The sequence below is a fragment of the Sesamum indicum genome, linkage group LG3 (assembly GCF_000512975.1).
Source record: "Sesamum indicum cultivar Zhongzhi No. 13 linkage group LG3, S_indicum_v1.0, whole genome shotgun sequence".
Classification (NCBI taxonomy): Eukaryota; Viridiplantae; Streptophyta; class Magnoliopsida; order Lamiales; family Pedaliaceae; genus Sesamum; species Sesamum indicum.
Window position 1 is genome coordinate 8,739,083 of NC_026147.1, and position 14,802 is coordinate 8,753,884.

At 39.0% G+C, this 14,802-nt stretch overlaps 2 protein-coding genes across 2 annotated transcripts in view; both read left to right on the plus strand.

The window, feature by feature from the left end:
* Positions 1–3,476, plus strand: LOC105157734 (putative disease resistance protein RGA3). Its single transcript, XM_011074191.2, has one exon. The coding sequence runs from the start codon at positions 79–81 to the stop codon at positions 3,061–3,063; it is 2,985 nt and encodes a 994-aa protein (XP_011072493.1). The 5' UTR covers positions 1–78; the 3' UTR covers positions 3,064–3,476.
* LOC105157840 (putative disease resistance RPP13-like protein 1) overlaps positions 11,090–14,802 on the plus strand; it is a 7,492-nt gene continuing 3,779 nt past the window's right edge. Inside the window, exon 1 of the mRNA XM_020692403.1 lies at positions 11,090–11,221. The gene's annotated coding sequence lies outside the window, so the exon portion shown is untranslated. The remainder of the gene's footprint in view (positions 11,222–14,802) is intronic.

The following is a 14,802-nucleotide window of genomic DNA, read 5'->3' on the forward strand; positions in this document are numbered from 1 at the left end:
TCAAGCTCAACACAGACTTCCCTCTTTCCAGCAATTGCTCTGGGCTCTCTCTTAGATTCTCACAAGCAACCCAAAACCATGGCTGATGCTATCGTTTCTGTCGTGCTGGAGAGATTGGCAGTAATTATAGAGGAAAAGGTTCGAGAGGAGGTGAGTTTGGTGAGAGGAGTGAAAGAAGAAGTTCTCTATCTCTCGCATCAGTTGAATGCAATGAAGAATGTGTTGGAAGATGCAGAGAGGAAAGCTTACAAATACAAAACAGTCCAAGATTGGCTGAGAAGATTCGAGGAGACGTCTTATGAGATAGACGACGTGCTGGATGAATGGAAATTTGCTGCTCTCAAGCTTCGCATTCGAGGATCTGAGGGTATTCAATCGCGTGGGATGATGAAAGTAACTACTTTTAACCCATCCTCTTGTTTGTGCTTCAAGAAAGTCGCAACACGTCGAGATATTGCCAAGAAGATAAAGGAATTGAAAAAAGTGATGGATTTGATTATGAAGGAGAAAAATGATTATGATATCACAGTTAATTATCAGCCTGTTTATACCAAAAATTCGTTCAAACTTCAATCTACTTCTTCAGATATTGATGTATCGGAAGTACATGGTCGAGGGAATGATAAAGATGTTCTTGTGAGAAAACTCATGCTTGAAGTTGGGGGGCAACAAGAAGTAGTAGGTCCCCATGTTATTTGTATAGTTGGGATAGGCGGAATCGGGAAGACTACTCTTGCCCGTGTTTATAATGATGAGCGTCTAATAAACTGTTTCGACTTAAAACTTTGGGTTTTTGTTTCTGATGTTACTGATCCGGTCAGGAATATTGCTAAAGCAATTATTGAGAATGTGATGGGGAGTTCACCAAATGTAGATGATTTTCAGGCGCTCCTAAATCGTTTAAAGGAGTCTATTTCAGGGAGAAAGTTTCTTCTTGCCCTAGATGATGTCTGGATGGAGGACATCACCAAATGGGAACCATTGAAAAACTCTCTCAACTGCGGTGGCCCTGGAAGTAAAGTTTTGGTGACGACAAGAAAAAATGCTGTTCCAAGAATGATGCGTACTAATGACATTTATGATTTAGGCAAGCTGTCTGATTTCGATTGTTGGTTGTTAATGAAACGTATAGCATCTTATGGAAGTGAGAAGGATTATGAGGAAGTGGAAGAGATAGGTCAGAAAATAGCTCTGAAGTGCGACGGCTTGCCACTTGCGGCAAAGGTCTTGGGAAGCCTTTTGCAGTCTAAAGATAGTCCGGAAGAGTGGGAGAGTATATTGAACAGTGAAATTTGGCAATTGGAGGAAGCAGAAGTTGATCTTTTTCCTTGTTTGTTTTTGAGCTATAATGAGTTGTCCCCAGCAGTGAAGCGGTGCTTCTCATATTGTGCTGCCTTTCCCAAAGACTCAAAGATTGATGTGGAGAAGTTGATAAGAATGTGGATGGCTCTAGGCTATTTGAGTTCCAATGGGAGCACCAGTGACTTGGAACTTAGAGGGAAGGAGTACCTCAGCAATTTGAAAATGCGTTCATTAGTTCAAGACTTTGTAGAATATGGTGATACAGTTTCATGCAAAATTCATGATATAGTGCATGATTTTGCTCGTTTTCTCAGGAAGTCTAGAAGTTGCGACTCAGATGGCACAATAGAGGCAATGGGAAAAGGTGCATCCCGACCTTATGATCCAAAACTAGTTTCCCAAGCAAAGCTATATCGTAGCTTATTTTGTCAAAATGATCTTCCCTGTGAAATGTTTGATTCCATAACTTGCCCAAGGGTGTTAAGTTTATGCGGAAGCGAGCTGCAAGAGATCCCAAGAGGTATAGAAAAATTGATTCACTTGAGGTACTTAGACCTGAGTGGTAACAAGTCGATAGCACAAGTTCCTCAAAACTTATGCGAGTTGTATTACTTGCAAACTCTCTACTTGAGCCATTGCAGTTTGAAAGAGGTCCCGAGTGAAATTGGGAATTTGATTCACCTGAGACACCTGGACTTGGAATGGAATGTGGACATAAAAGAGTTGCCAGAAACTGTATGCAATTTGCAGGAGCTACGAACCTTGAATCTTGCACACTGTAAAAGACTTTCTGGGCTTCCAAAAGGGATTGAAAAACTAGTAAACCTAAGAGATCTTCCCAATGATGGCACTCAGCTTCTCTATTGGATTCCTCAAGGACTCGAGCAATTAACTGAGCTCCGGACATTGAGCCTGTTTCATGCGGGCAGAGATTGGAGCAAAATGGGATACTTGAAGAAGTTGGACAAACTCGGTGGATCTCTATGTCTGAAAATCTGTATTCATGATAGAGGAGATGTGGATGAGGCCCGGAACGCAGAACTCAGAAGCAAGATACGCATCCGGAACCTGAAAATCTGGTTCGTTGATGCAGAGGGAATAGAAGAAGAGGAGTTGGTAAGAAATGATGCACTGGAGGCTCTAGAACCGCCTTCTAAATTGCAGTATTTGATGATTCAGAACTACAAGGGGACAAAGTTCCCAAGCTGGATCAGCTCACCCCGTAACCATCTGAGAGTTCTTCAAATCCAAGAATGCAATGTTGTCCCAACCTTGCCTTGTTTGGGAGGGCTGCCAAAATTGGAAGAGCTCTCAGTGGCTGGAATGATAGGGTTGAATTTTGTGGGCCCGGGATTCTTGAGAGGAGTAGTTGATGTCAACGGTTCAATGCCATTGTGTGCTACCAGCTTTCCAAAGTTGAAGAAGTTGAGTTTCTGGCATTGTCCAAAGTGGAAAGAATGGGAGGACATAACGGCTGAAGAAGAAGGCAATGCCACCATGTCAATAATGCCATGTCTCAGAGAGTTGAAGATCGATCGTTGCGGGTTGAGAGAGCTACCACATCGTCTGCTTGGTAAGGCATCATCACTCCAGCATTTGATAATCAAGAATTCGGCCGAGCTGTCGGCACTTTATGGGGAGAATGGTTCTTACCGGAATTCACTGTCCAATATTCCACATGTCACAGTGAGCTATTTGGAGAAGAAGGCAATCCAGAGATCCTATGATACTCCACTTCCAAAGTTTTATGGATATCTCTAGTTCTTTTCTTGTTATGTTGGTTTGCAGTTTATTAGACAGAGACATGCTCATATTGAATCATTTACCAAACCTCCCATCTGTACATGAATTTAAGCTCTAGAACTTGGTTGTACACTGGGTTGAGCCTAATGCAGTTGATGCTTACTGTGTGAATTGAAATTGAGGAGATGTTTACTGGTTCATTTGAGATCGGGTTTGTCCAAACTTTAATCAATTATATTGTAAGTGAAATACAACTTGGGTTTTGTTAAAGTTTGTGACTTGTTTCATCTTTCCTGGAATTTTGAGAGTGCTGAGTTAGCATTTCTGGTTGTGTGTGCTTTGCTTCTTGAAATAGTTTCTTGGTTTTTGTTGATTTGATTTACTGAACTTGGAGGGACGAGTGAGGTTATGTTTGTATATGCTCTATTTGTTATAATCTAAAAAGCCTATTTCTTGACAGATTTTTTGTTTGAATCATATATGCAAACTGTTTAATGTTCAATTTCCCTCCTTATGGTTTTGAATACTTGTTGAATCATATTGTACAAGCTTCTTTCCTCTGTTTTGAGTTTTTGAGTACATAGAGTATTAGAATTGTGCCCCTTTCCTTTTTTCATTTATTTGGTTTAGCTACTTTTAGAACGAATAATATCGTTCTACTTATATTTCAGTAATTTTCTCTTTTTGTTGCCTTGGTTTGACATATCTAAATAATGGTTGGTTTCTTTCAATTTAAATAAATAACATTATGATGAAAACACTGATGGTGAAGATATATGGTCACCAGATGAGGCGTTTGAATATAACTATTTCAATATCATTACAGATATGACTATTGCATCATTGAGAGCTGAAGCTTTTATTTGAATGGTGCTATTTTTACTTACTTTGGACCATCAAAATATCAGGAACGGACCTGATTGCTTCTGCTATATCAAAATCCCTTTTTTTTTTTTTATGGGAATATGTGCATCTGAAGCAACATGCAGTGAAGGTAGCATACACTGCAAATCACTGTTTTTTTTTTAGGTAAACGTAATTTTCATTAATAAAAACATGTAATAGTACAACAGAGTTCTTTAGTTGATTTCTCCCTCGACAGGTAAAGGGATACGCCATAATCTAAATAAGGCACATGTACTAACAGACGTGGCTAGGTTAATATTAAGGATGCGCTGTTTGACATCTTCTACAATCAAGAAGGCCAACGTGGCGGGAGTCCTCTCTTCATGCTCAAATCTCCTCAAGTTCATTGCTCTCCAGATGTGATAAACACATGAGGGCTAGTAAAGTTCGGTAAGCAAGGTTAACAATGTGTTTTCCTCTCCATTTTCGTGATGCCCATTCGATATTAGTCGTCCAATCTCTGTTGGGCCATGAAAAACGCACCAATATGCGAACCTCAGAAACACATCGTTTGCTAAATTGGCATTGAAAGAAAAGGTGACTATGGGTCTCCGTTGCACCCACATCACACAAAACACAATCGCCGAGGTGAGAAAGCCATACTTTATCCGTTGTTGGCAGTTTGCCCAAAATTGCCATCCATAAGATAAACGTGTGACGTGGGATCTTATAGGAGCCCGAAAGTAGTGAAGTCCATCCTACTTACCCTCGGTGGATCAAATAATCGGATAAGGGCCTGTGTCAAAGGTTTTCCGCTTTGAAACCGCAAGATGATACGATCTTCGCCTCCATGGATGTGTGGCAATGTGTGTAAGATCTCTAGGCTTCCAGAATCAGTGAAAGGAGGTCATTGCCGAATACCATCATCTATGACGGCGCTGAGCTTGGTCGAAAAATCCACTCACAATAATAACGGCGCGCACGGGAATCTGTCAATGAGTGGTCCGAGAGGATTCCATGGGTCCTACCATAAATAAAATTCATGTCCGTCCCCAATGTGGTAGTCAACCATCGGTCGAAGAAAAGGTCGGAGGCGTAAGAGTTTCCTCCATCCCCACGACCCTCTATCATCACAAACTGTCCAGATGGAGGTGTTAAGTAAGCGGCCATAATAAAGCCAGTCCACCCATATCAATGTCCTCTCACACTTTATCACTTCGCATAGTTTGTTGGTCATGAGTGCCCGATTCAAAGTAGCAATATCCCTAAGTCCTTGCCCCCCTCCTCCATCGGTTGTCACAACTTTGTCCAAGCCACTTTGGCATATCTACTATTACCCGAGCCTTTCCACAGAAATGCTCGAAGTCTCTTCTCGATTTATTTTGTAATTTTCTTAGGCAATCTAAATGCAGATGCCTAGTAAACGCTAAGTGAGGTGAGCACAGATTTAATAATTTGTACCCTACCCGCATATGACAGTGAGAGGCCCTCCCAACCAGCTATACGTTGATCGATTTTCAACAATAAAGGCTGACAATCCGTAATAGATAGTCTACAGGACAAGAGAGGAAGACCAAGGTACTTCATCGGTAGATGTCCCTCATGAAATCCAAGGAAAGTCATCATGTCCTCCCGCAACCCTTGTGCTGACTGTGAAATAATAATATGACTCTTCTGAACGTTAAGATTCAGCCCTGACCAACCGGCAAAGTGATCTAGGCCCTTTTTCAGAACACCAATAGAGTCCATATTAGCCCTACAAAACAGCAAGAGATCATCTGCAAACCCAAGCTGGAAAATGCATGCTGCCTCACATTTCCAATGGAAAGTGAAGTGTCCATCTTGCTCAATCATCTGCAAGAAACCCAAACGTAAGACCTCCATCACGAGGATAAATAAGTATGGTGATAGAGTATCTTCCTGTCTCAGTACTCTTGCGCCCGGAAAGAACCCATGTGGTTTCCCATTTTGGCTAACTGAAAACGAAGGGGTGGTAACGCATTCCTCAATCCATCTGATGAATATGGGAGGGAATCCAAATAAATCCAGAACGGCTAATAGAAAGTCCCATTCGACAGTATCGTAGGCCTTTCTAATATCCACTTTTAGCGCACACCTGGGAGGGAGTCGGGCCAGTTTATATCCCGAGAAAAGCTCCTGTGCTAGCATGATATTATCACCAATGCTTCTACCAGGAACAAAGGCTGCTTGGCAAGGACTAATGATCTTGTCTAGCACCACGTTTAATCTTTGGACAAGAAGTTTAGCAATAATCTTATAGAGAACATTGCAACAGGAGATAGGCCGAAAATCACTAATTGTCATTGGGGCATACACCTTCGGAATAAGCGCTAGTAATGTGGTGTTGATTTCTTTCAATAGCCTCCCAGTTGTGAAGAAATTCAAAACCGCCCTCGTCACTTCCCCACCCACAATTGGCCTTGCTGCCTTAAAGAAATCAGATGAATACCCATCTGGACCCGGTGCCTTATCTTCAGTATATCAAACACTGCCTGTTTAGCCTCCAAGGGGGTGAAAGGCCGAAGGATAGCAGTGATTTCGTCTTCTGTTAGTAAATGTTTGGCCTATGATTTGAGGAACCGAATATCAATAAAGCTACATCTCCTTTCTCCTCCTAGCAGGTTGTGATAAAAGGAGACAAATTCATTAGTGACTGTTTCCTGAGCCAAATTAGTGACTCTATGCTCATCATTGATTTGCAGAATTCTCCTCATAGTCTTCCGTTGGGCAATCTTATGGAAGAAAACCTTGGAGCATTGATCACCTCCTTTCATCCATTCAATCTTAGCTCGCTGACGTAGCATGATTTGTTCAAGCTTTGTCGCTTTGGTCAAAACTAATCGACAACAATGCTCCTAGTAAATGAATTGCTCCTCCTGCCGGTTTGCACTAACTAATAATTGGGCTGCCTCCAGAAATCCCTTGGCCAGCTGTACATTATGTGATAAATCCCCCTTATTCCTTCTCTGTTCTCAGAAGACCGGTTTCAGAGCTTTTAGCTTTCGAGTAATTGGTACGCCAACTACCTCATGCTGCCAAATGTTCTGCACGCTAGGAATAAATGCTGGTGAGATAGTAAGATAATTATCAAAGCGGAACATACCTCCCAATTGCTGCTGTCTGTCCCCACACAACACTATTTGAGGTACGCGGGGTAAGGCTCATATAAGCTGACGTTGGGAACCGTGCGATCCATGTGTCATTAATGAGCATCCGATCCAGTGGTTTTTATAGGTTCCTCGGGCTCGCACTACAATTGTGCCATGTGAGCCATTCTCCTTGAATGGGCAAAGGAAGAAGTCTTGCCCCCTAAATACATAAATTAAATTTTTCTATTGCCACTCGAATGTCTCCTGGGGCACCACAGACCTCACTGAGGTCCCGAACCGTATTAAAATCACCCCCAACAAGCCATGGAGTATCGACATACTGGATGGTCAACGTCCCCAACGTGGTCTACAAATCACGTCTGTCAGCTACCTCAGTGACCCCATAAATAACAGTCATGGCAACAGACTCATGAAGTGCTCGAATAGTGACATTACAGTGGATAAATTGTGCCCCCAATTCAATGGCATCAACATGAACAAAGTTCTCATCCCAAGCGATCCAAATACAGTTGCTAGTTGACACATAGTCCACAAATCATTTCCAATGCGGTAACAGAAATGATTGGATCTGAAAATATTATTCAATCTAACACGAGTTTCAAGGAGACCGAGGAAATGTAACCTGAACCCAGCAACAAGATCTTTCACTGCTAGCTGGCGGTCCCTCTTATTCAGGCCACGCATGTTCCAGACAGTTGTGTTCAACATGGGTCAACTGAGGTGGGGTTGCATGACTTAGGACTCCCGGTATGTTTATCTACATCATAATCAAGGAGATTCAATGCACCAAATGTGTTATATAGGACAATATCCTTACCGTTATCCTTTCGTCACTCGTCCCTTCTTGGTGCTTCGGGTTCATCGCATCACGGAGATGGCGATCTAGCCTCCTCTTCTCATGGCTTTTGTTTGATCGTGGCTTTTAGTGCACGTACGTCACTTGACCGGCAGATATTTTCCATAAATTGGCTTCGTTTATAGTTCAAAAAATGTTAAGTTATTTGTAATATAAGGATCAAAATCATATTAAATGAATAATAAAATTATTATTTATTAAATAAATAATAAAAAATTTCGAACCATTAGTTAGGTATTTATTTATATGTATTATTGAAATATGATAAATACTATCAAGTGTTTATTTTAATATATTCACATGCTTTTAGTTGAAAAACGACCTTTGAGTCCTTGTTTACAAACTTTAGTAGACAACAAAATATTATTATTATTATATTATATTGATATTATCATTACTATTATTTTTATTTTTTTATTATTTTATCAACATCATCATCATTTTCATTATCATCATTATTATTATTATTATACAGTCAAATTCGAGGGAACAATGGTCATTCACATTTGTTGCAACTTTGAAATTAATTTTATACCGCCTTTCAATGTAGTATTAGTTATTCAAGTGCAATAATAATTAGCACAAGATTTTAATTTTATATTAGGCCCCATACAATAAAGTAAACTCTGTATTAATCTATACTAATTTTCTTATACAGGCTTAAACATCAGTTAACCTTTTTCTTGTTATAAATAAATGTCGAAGGTGTGTTTGTATATATATATATATATTATTAACCCCCAATAAGTATCAAAGTATTACTATGAAAAAAAAAAATACAAGAAATTCTATGTGATATTATAAATGAGTAAATTATCCTCTTAAAAAGCAAAATACATCCCTATATTTTTAAAATAACACAATTTACCTCCTTAGAGAAGAAGTTATTTGTTCTATTTAAAAAAGTAAAAGAAGGTAAATTGATATTTATTTTTTCATAGGGGATAATTTGCTCATTTACGTTATCACAAGTTAATCCCTAATATTTTTGTCAATCAACTATACAAAATGTTGAATGTGGGTAAAAGTAAAAATTTATTCAAATTTTTATAGTCGACATAGATATTTTTTATCCAAATCTTAATGAAATAGGTATAAGTAATAATGGAGAATTCTCAGAGGGGATGCAAGTATGGTACGGTAATTCTATGGGTCTGGGGACCGACGGAAAAATCAAAATTTAAAACTATATTTATATAATAATTATAGTTTTCAAAATATATTAAGATGTATAAATTATATTTATAATTTGTTAATATACAATATTATAATAATATAATTCAATTTTTATTTATTTAAATTTAAAATATAAAAATAAAAATTATTAAATTAATTAACTGACAGATTCTTTTTTTGAATTTGGTAATTTGATTATTAACCTAATTGAATAAAGAAAATATTAATTTTCGCTACGCTGAAACTTTTGGTTAACCAAAAATCCAGTTCAATTTGGTTCAGTTAACTGAAATAATTGAACACCCCTTTAAATTATGGGTAAAAATAAAAAGATAAAAAAATAATTTAATTAGTATGATTTATTGAAAAATGGGTCGGACGAAAAAGAAGAAAGAAAAGAAAATCAAGTAGTGGGTCTGGTCTGGTTTAGAGACCGACGAATTTTGAGTGCGGTAACATAAATTGGGTAGGGTCTGGATCTAAGTTAATTTGTTTGGGTCCTTTTTTTGGCCTACCTAGAATGCAAATATAGTTTCTAAACTTTTTTAGGAAAAATGTGATTTTATATTTTTAGAGAGGATTTGAGTAATCAATCTTTAATGAAAAAGAAATTATAATATTTTACTATAAAACAAAGGTTATTTACACTTAAATTTTTTGAAAAATGCGAAAATATACTTTCTTTAAAAAATATTTTCAAATTATGCTTACACACCCTTCAAAAATAATTTGTTTATACCTGATCCTATTATGTCAGAGTTTGAATAAAAAATGCTGACATTTTAAAAAGAATGCATAAATTCTAAGTTTTTATCATTATTTAACATTCTCATGTAATATTATTATAAGGTAATATTATAACTACATCTGCTAAAATTTGACATAATTACAAATACTTTATTATTGTTTGAAAAATTATAAGTTTCTCCTAATTTTAACATTTGTCCCACGACAAGTACATTTCATTAGATTACCCCTTTTTTTTTTATTTAAAAAGCACCAAGACTTCCCTTTTTCCAGACCACACTTGCAACCAAGACTTGGCAATTTCCTGCAACTGCTCATTTACAGAGGAACAGGTTGGAGAAGCTCAGGCGGATCAGGCGACAGAAGTGAAGAAAGAAGTTGATCGTGTTGCAATTTCAAGAATGAAATGTAAGCTTGGAGAATTATTCAAGAAGAAAAATCAACCACAAGAAGCGGTTGTATAGCCACAGATCATTCGAGTTTCCGTTACAGCAAAGGAGACTCAAGTCTTCCTTTTTATAAACAGGGAAGCAGCTAACAGAATAAACTAACAGACCAAAGAAGAAAAAAAACAGAAGCGTGCTAGCGCTTTTACAAGGAAGGAGAAGACTCCCAACGGTTACAAAGAAACGCATTTTCACTTAACCCACAAAGAAGAAAGAAAGCGCCGTTATGCGGAAGTGCGAGAATGACTACAGCAGCTCAGTTCTTCTTGCTCTGAGATTTTCTGCAGCTGCAACCTTGAGAATCACTGTTGGGTTTCATCACCCCCCTCGCAAGTTAAACTTGGGTGGAGATTAACCAAGTATAACTTGGACTTTAAGTGAAGAAAGGAGTTGGCAGGTAAGGGCTTTGTGAAAAGGTCTGCAACCTGCTGCTTTGAGATCACATATGTTGGTTGAATTACTCCTTCTTTGTATTTGTTCCTCACTATATGACAGTCTATTTCGAGGTGTTTGGTCCTTTCATGGAATACTGGGTTCGCAGTAATGTATAGAGCAGCCTTATTGTCACAGTAAAAGGGGATTGGTGTTTGGACATCAACTCCCATGTTCTTCAAAATGTAGATCAACCATGTAACTTCACAAGTGGTGGCGGCCATGCTCCTGTACTCAGCTTCAGCTGATGATCTAGCCACGGTCGTTTGCTTCTTGGTTTTCCAAGATATAGGTGCGCTTCCCATGAATACACAGAAACCAGTCAGCGACTTCCTTGTCAATTGGCATGTGGCCCAATCTGCATCACAGAAAACCTGAAGTGAGAAGTCTGAATTTGCAGGGAAAAACAAACCTGTGGAATTGCTTCCCTTTAAGTATCTGACAACGTGAATGGCAGCATTCCAGTGTGCTTCACAAGGGTGTTGGAGATGTTGGCTCAATTGTTGCACAGCGTAGCATAAATCTGGCCTTGTAAATCCCAGGTATAACAATCTCCCAATCAACCTTCTATATTTTGAAGGATCAGCAAGCTCTGCTCCTGTGTTTTCTGTGAGTTTCAGCCCTGGAGGCAATGGGGTAGTGACATGTTTGCCTTTATCAAGCCTCACATCAGCAACTATGTCCTGTGCATATTTGTGCTGGGAAACTATCATTCCTTCTGTAGAACGAGCTATCTCAAGACCCAAAAAATATTTAGCACTTCCTAAATGCTTGACAGTGAACAATCTGTCTAAGTAGTCTTTGACCTGCACTATTGAATCTTCAGAGGCAGAGGTAATTAATATGTCATCAACGTATACAAGTAATGCAATCAAATTCATTCCAGAACCTTTCACAAATAGACAGTGGTCATGACTGCATTGGACAAAACCAAATTCACTAACTCTCTTTGTGAATTCCTCATTCCACTTCCTAGAAGCTTGCTTCAAACCGTATAGTGATTTTTCCAGTTTGCACACTTTCCCTTTTGGGATTTCATAGCCTTGAGGGGGTTCCATATAAATTTCCTCATCAAGGTAACCATGCAAGAAAGCGTTGTTAACATCAAGATGGTGCAGTGGCCAATTCTTTCCTACAGCCACAGCTAGGAAAAGTCTTACAGTGACTGCTTTTGCCACAGGAGCAAAACAGTCATTGTAGTCTTCTCCTTCAATTTGGCTGTAGCCTTTGGCCACTAACCTTGCTTTGTACCTCTCCACAGTCCCATTGGGATTGAGTTTTACCTTATACAGCCATTTACATCCAATGGCTTTCTTGTTTGCAGGTAGGTCTGCCAACTTCCAGGTTTTGTTTTTCTCAAGTGCATTGAGTTCTTCTTGCATAGCTTTTTGCCATTCCATCTTCCCTCGTGCTTCTTCGTAGCCCTTTGGTTCCTGCATGTTAGAGAGATTTTCCACAAAGCAAGTGTGTGCTTGTGTCATATAACAGTTATTGGTGCTGTCAGCGTTATAACATTCATAATCCCTCATCCAGGTTGGTTTGTTATGAATTCTGCTAGATCTCCTAAGTGATGCAGTGTCTGTTCTTTGTTCCTGATCTGGTTTATCACTAATTTCACTATGGGATTCTATAGGCTCTTCATTGTTGATGATGTCACTAACTACAGGGAGTGGACAAATTAAATCAGCATCATCTTCATTGTGATTAGAAAAAGGGAATGTATTTTCATAGAAGATTATATCCCTGCTTATATGTATATTGCCAGTGCTTAATTCCATGACTTTGTAGCCCTTGGTACCATGAACAAATCCTAGGAAGACACACTTTAAAGCCCGAGGTTCAAATTTGTTTTTAAAAGGAAGAGTGTTAGTGATAAAACAGAGACAACCAAAAACTTTGATATGCTCATAAGCAGGTTTCTTTTCATAAAGAATTTCATAGGGGGACTTCCACTTAAGAATTTTGCTGGGCAATCTGTTAACTAAATAAGTGGCCATAAGTAAGGCATCAGTCCAGAATCTTGAAGGCATATTAGCATGGAACATTAAGGCTCTAGCGATTTTGAGAAGGTGTTGATGTTTTCTCTCAACAATACCGTTTTGTTGGGGTGTGTGGACACAAGTCCTTTGGTGTATTATGCCTTTGTTATAGAAGAAGTTCTGACATTCTTTATTAACAAATTCCGTTCCATTGTCGGTTCTAACTTGCTTGATTTTGGTATCAAATTGAGTAGAAACCATGTTATAGAACTGTTCCATTTTAGACAAAGTTTGTGACTTGTGAAGCATTAGGTAGGTCCATGTACTTCTACTAAAGTCATCGACAATGGTAAGCATATATTCATAATTTTCAACACAGTGCCTTTTATAAGGTCCCCATACATCTATGTGAACAAGTTCAAAAATAGATTTAGTGCAAGATTCACTTAATGAAAAAGGCATTCTAGGTTGTTTTGCCAAAGGACATATCTTGCATTCCAAGTGTTCAGTGTTTTCCTTACAAAGTTTCATCCGTTTCAGGACATCTAAGCTTGTGTGTCCAAGTCTATTGTGCCACAAAGGTTCATTACATTGGACTTTACATCTATTTATATTGCATACATCAGTGTGCAGGTTTTCTTCATTGGCAGGCATGTTCTGTTTAGAGGTTCTTGTCATTTGGTCTTGGGGTCGTCTTTCTAGCACATAGAGCCTGCCACGTTGTCTACCTACAGCCAATATACCTCTAGTCCGAGGGTCCTGCACAACACAAGTTTGGTTTGTGAAGTGAACATTAAGATCATCATCTCTACATAGTCTACTAACAGAGAGTAAATTGTGATTAAACTTAGGGACATATAGAACATCTTTCAAGACTATGTTTTCAGTAATGTGAACTTCTCCCGCAATCTTAACATCATAACTAGCACCATTAGGAAGTTTAACAGAGACTAAGTTATCAAGAATATGAGCATTTGTAAAATCATTTAATGAACTGCATATGTGGGCTGAAGCCCCACTATCTATAATCCACATTTGAGCATTGATTATAGATTTACCTGCAAATCCATGAAAGTCTGAGAAGTTGGAATTTATTTGGCCAGCGCCTTGATCTTGGATGATTTTGAGCATCTCTTTTCTGATAATGTCTGTGATGTTGGCATCTAGATTTCCATTCAGGTTTGTCTGAAGGTTGTTAGCTTGGTAATCAACACTTGAATTCATGGTTCTTACAGTCATTGGTCTACTTCCAACCTTCCTTTGATCCATCATGTTCTTGTACCACTCCGGGTACCCTATAAGTTCGAAGCATCCCTCCTTCACGTGCCCCCTTTTCTTGCAGTGATCACATTGTAGATGTTTCTTGTCAAGTGTCGTCGCTTTCTTGAAGTTCATCCTTGCATTTCCTTGCCTTTTAATCTCTGCAACTTGTACAGCCATAACCCCTTCTCGATCAATTTCGGAGATCCCAGAATTTACAGCCATCTGTTTCTCAATTCTGTGTACCATGGAGTAAGCCTTAGCAGCTGTGGGCAGTGGGTCCATAAGCAATATCTGATTTTTCACGTTTTCGTATATATCACCGAGTCCCATAAGGAATTGTATCAGCTGTTGGGATGTGATTCTTTCTGACATTTTCTTGCTCGCTCCACATGTGCACACAGGTAGAGGATCTAGAGTTCCTAATTCATCCCAAAGCCTTTTGAGCTTTGTAAAATAGACAGCAACAGTGGAATTTTTCTGGGCAATGGAGGTGATCTCCCTCTGAATTTGATAGAGGAGGGGGCCGTTGCTTTCGCCAAACCGTGTCTCCAGTTCCACCCACAAGTCCCTGGCAGAGTTGGTGTATAGGAATGCTTCTGCGATCCCTTTCGACATGGAGTTCAATATCCATGAGACTACCATGTAGTTGTTTCTTTGCCACCTTTCAATGGCTTCTTTGTCATCAGTAGGTTGCACATAGGATCCGTCAATATATCCTAATTTTTGTCTGGCTCCAAGTGCTATCTTGACGGATCTTGCCCACGTTAGGTAATTATTCCCATCGAAGCGCGCAGATACAAGGGATAAGTTTGTGTTTTCATTTTCTTGCATTCTTGTGCTTGGGTCATCTGCAGGAATTTTTTCTTCTATCGTCTCTTTCC

Coding starts and splice junctions, on each gene's coding strand:
- LOC105157734 (XM_011074191.2), top strand. CDS start 79: ATGGCTGATGCTATCGTTTCTGTCGTGCTGGAGAGATTGGCAGTAATT.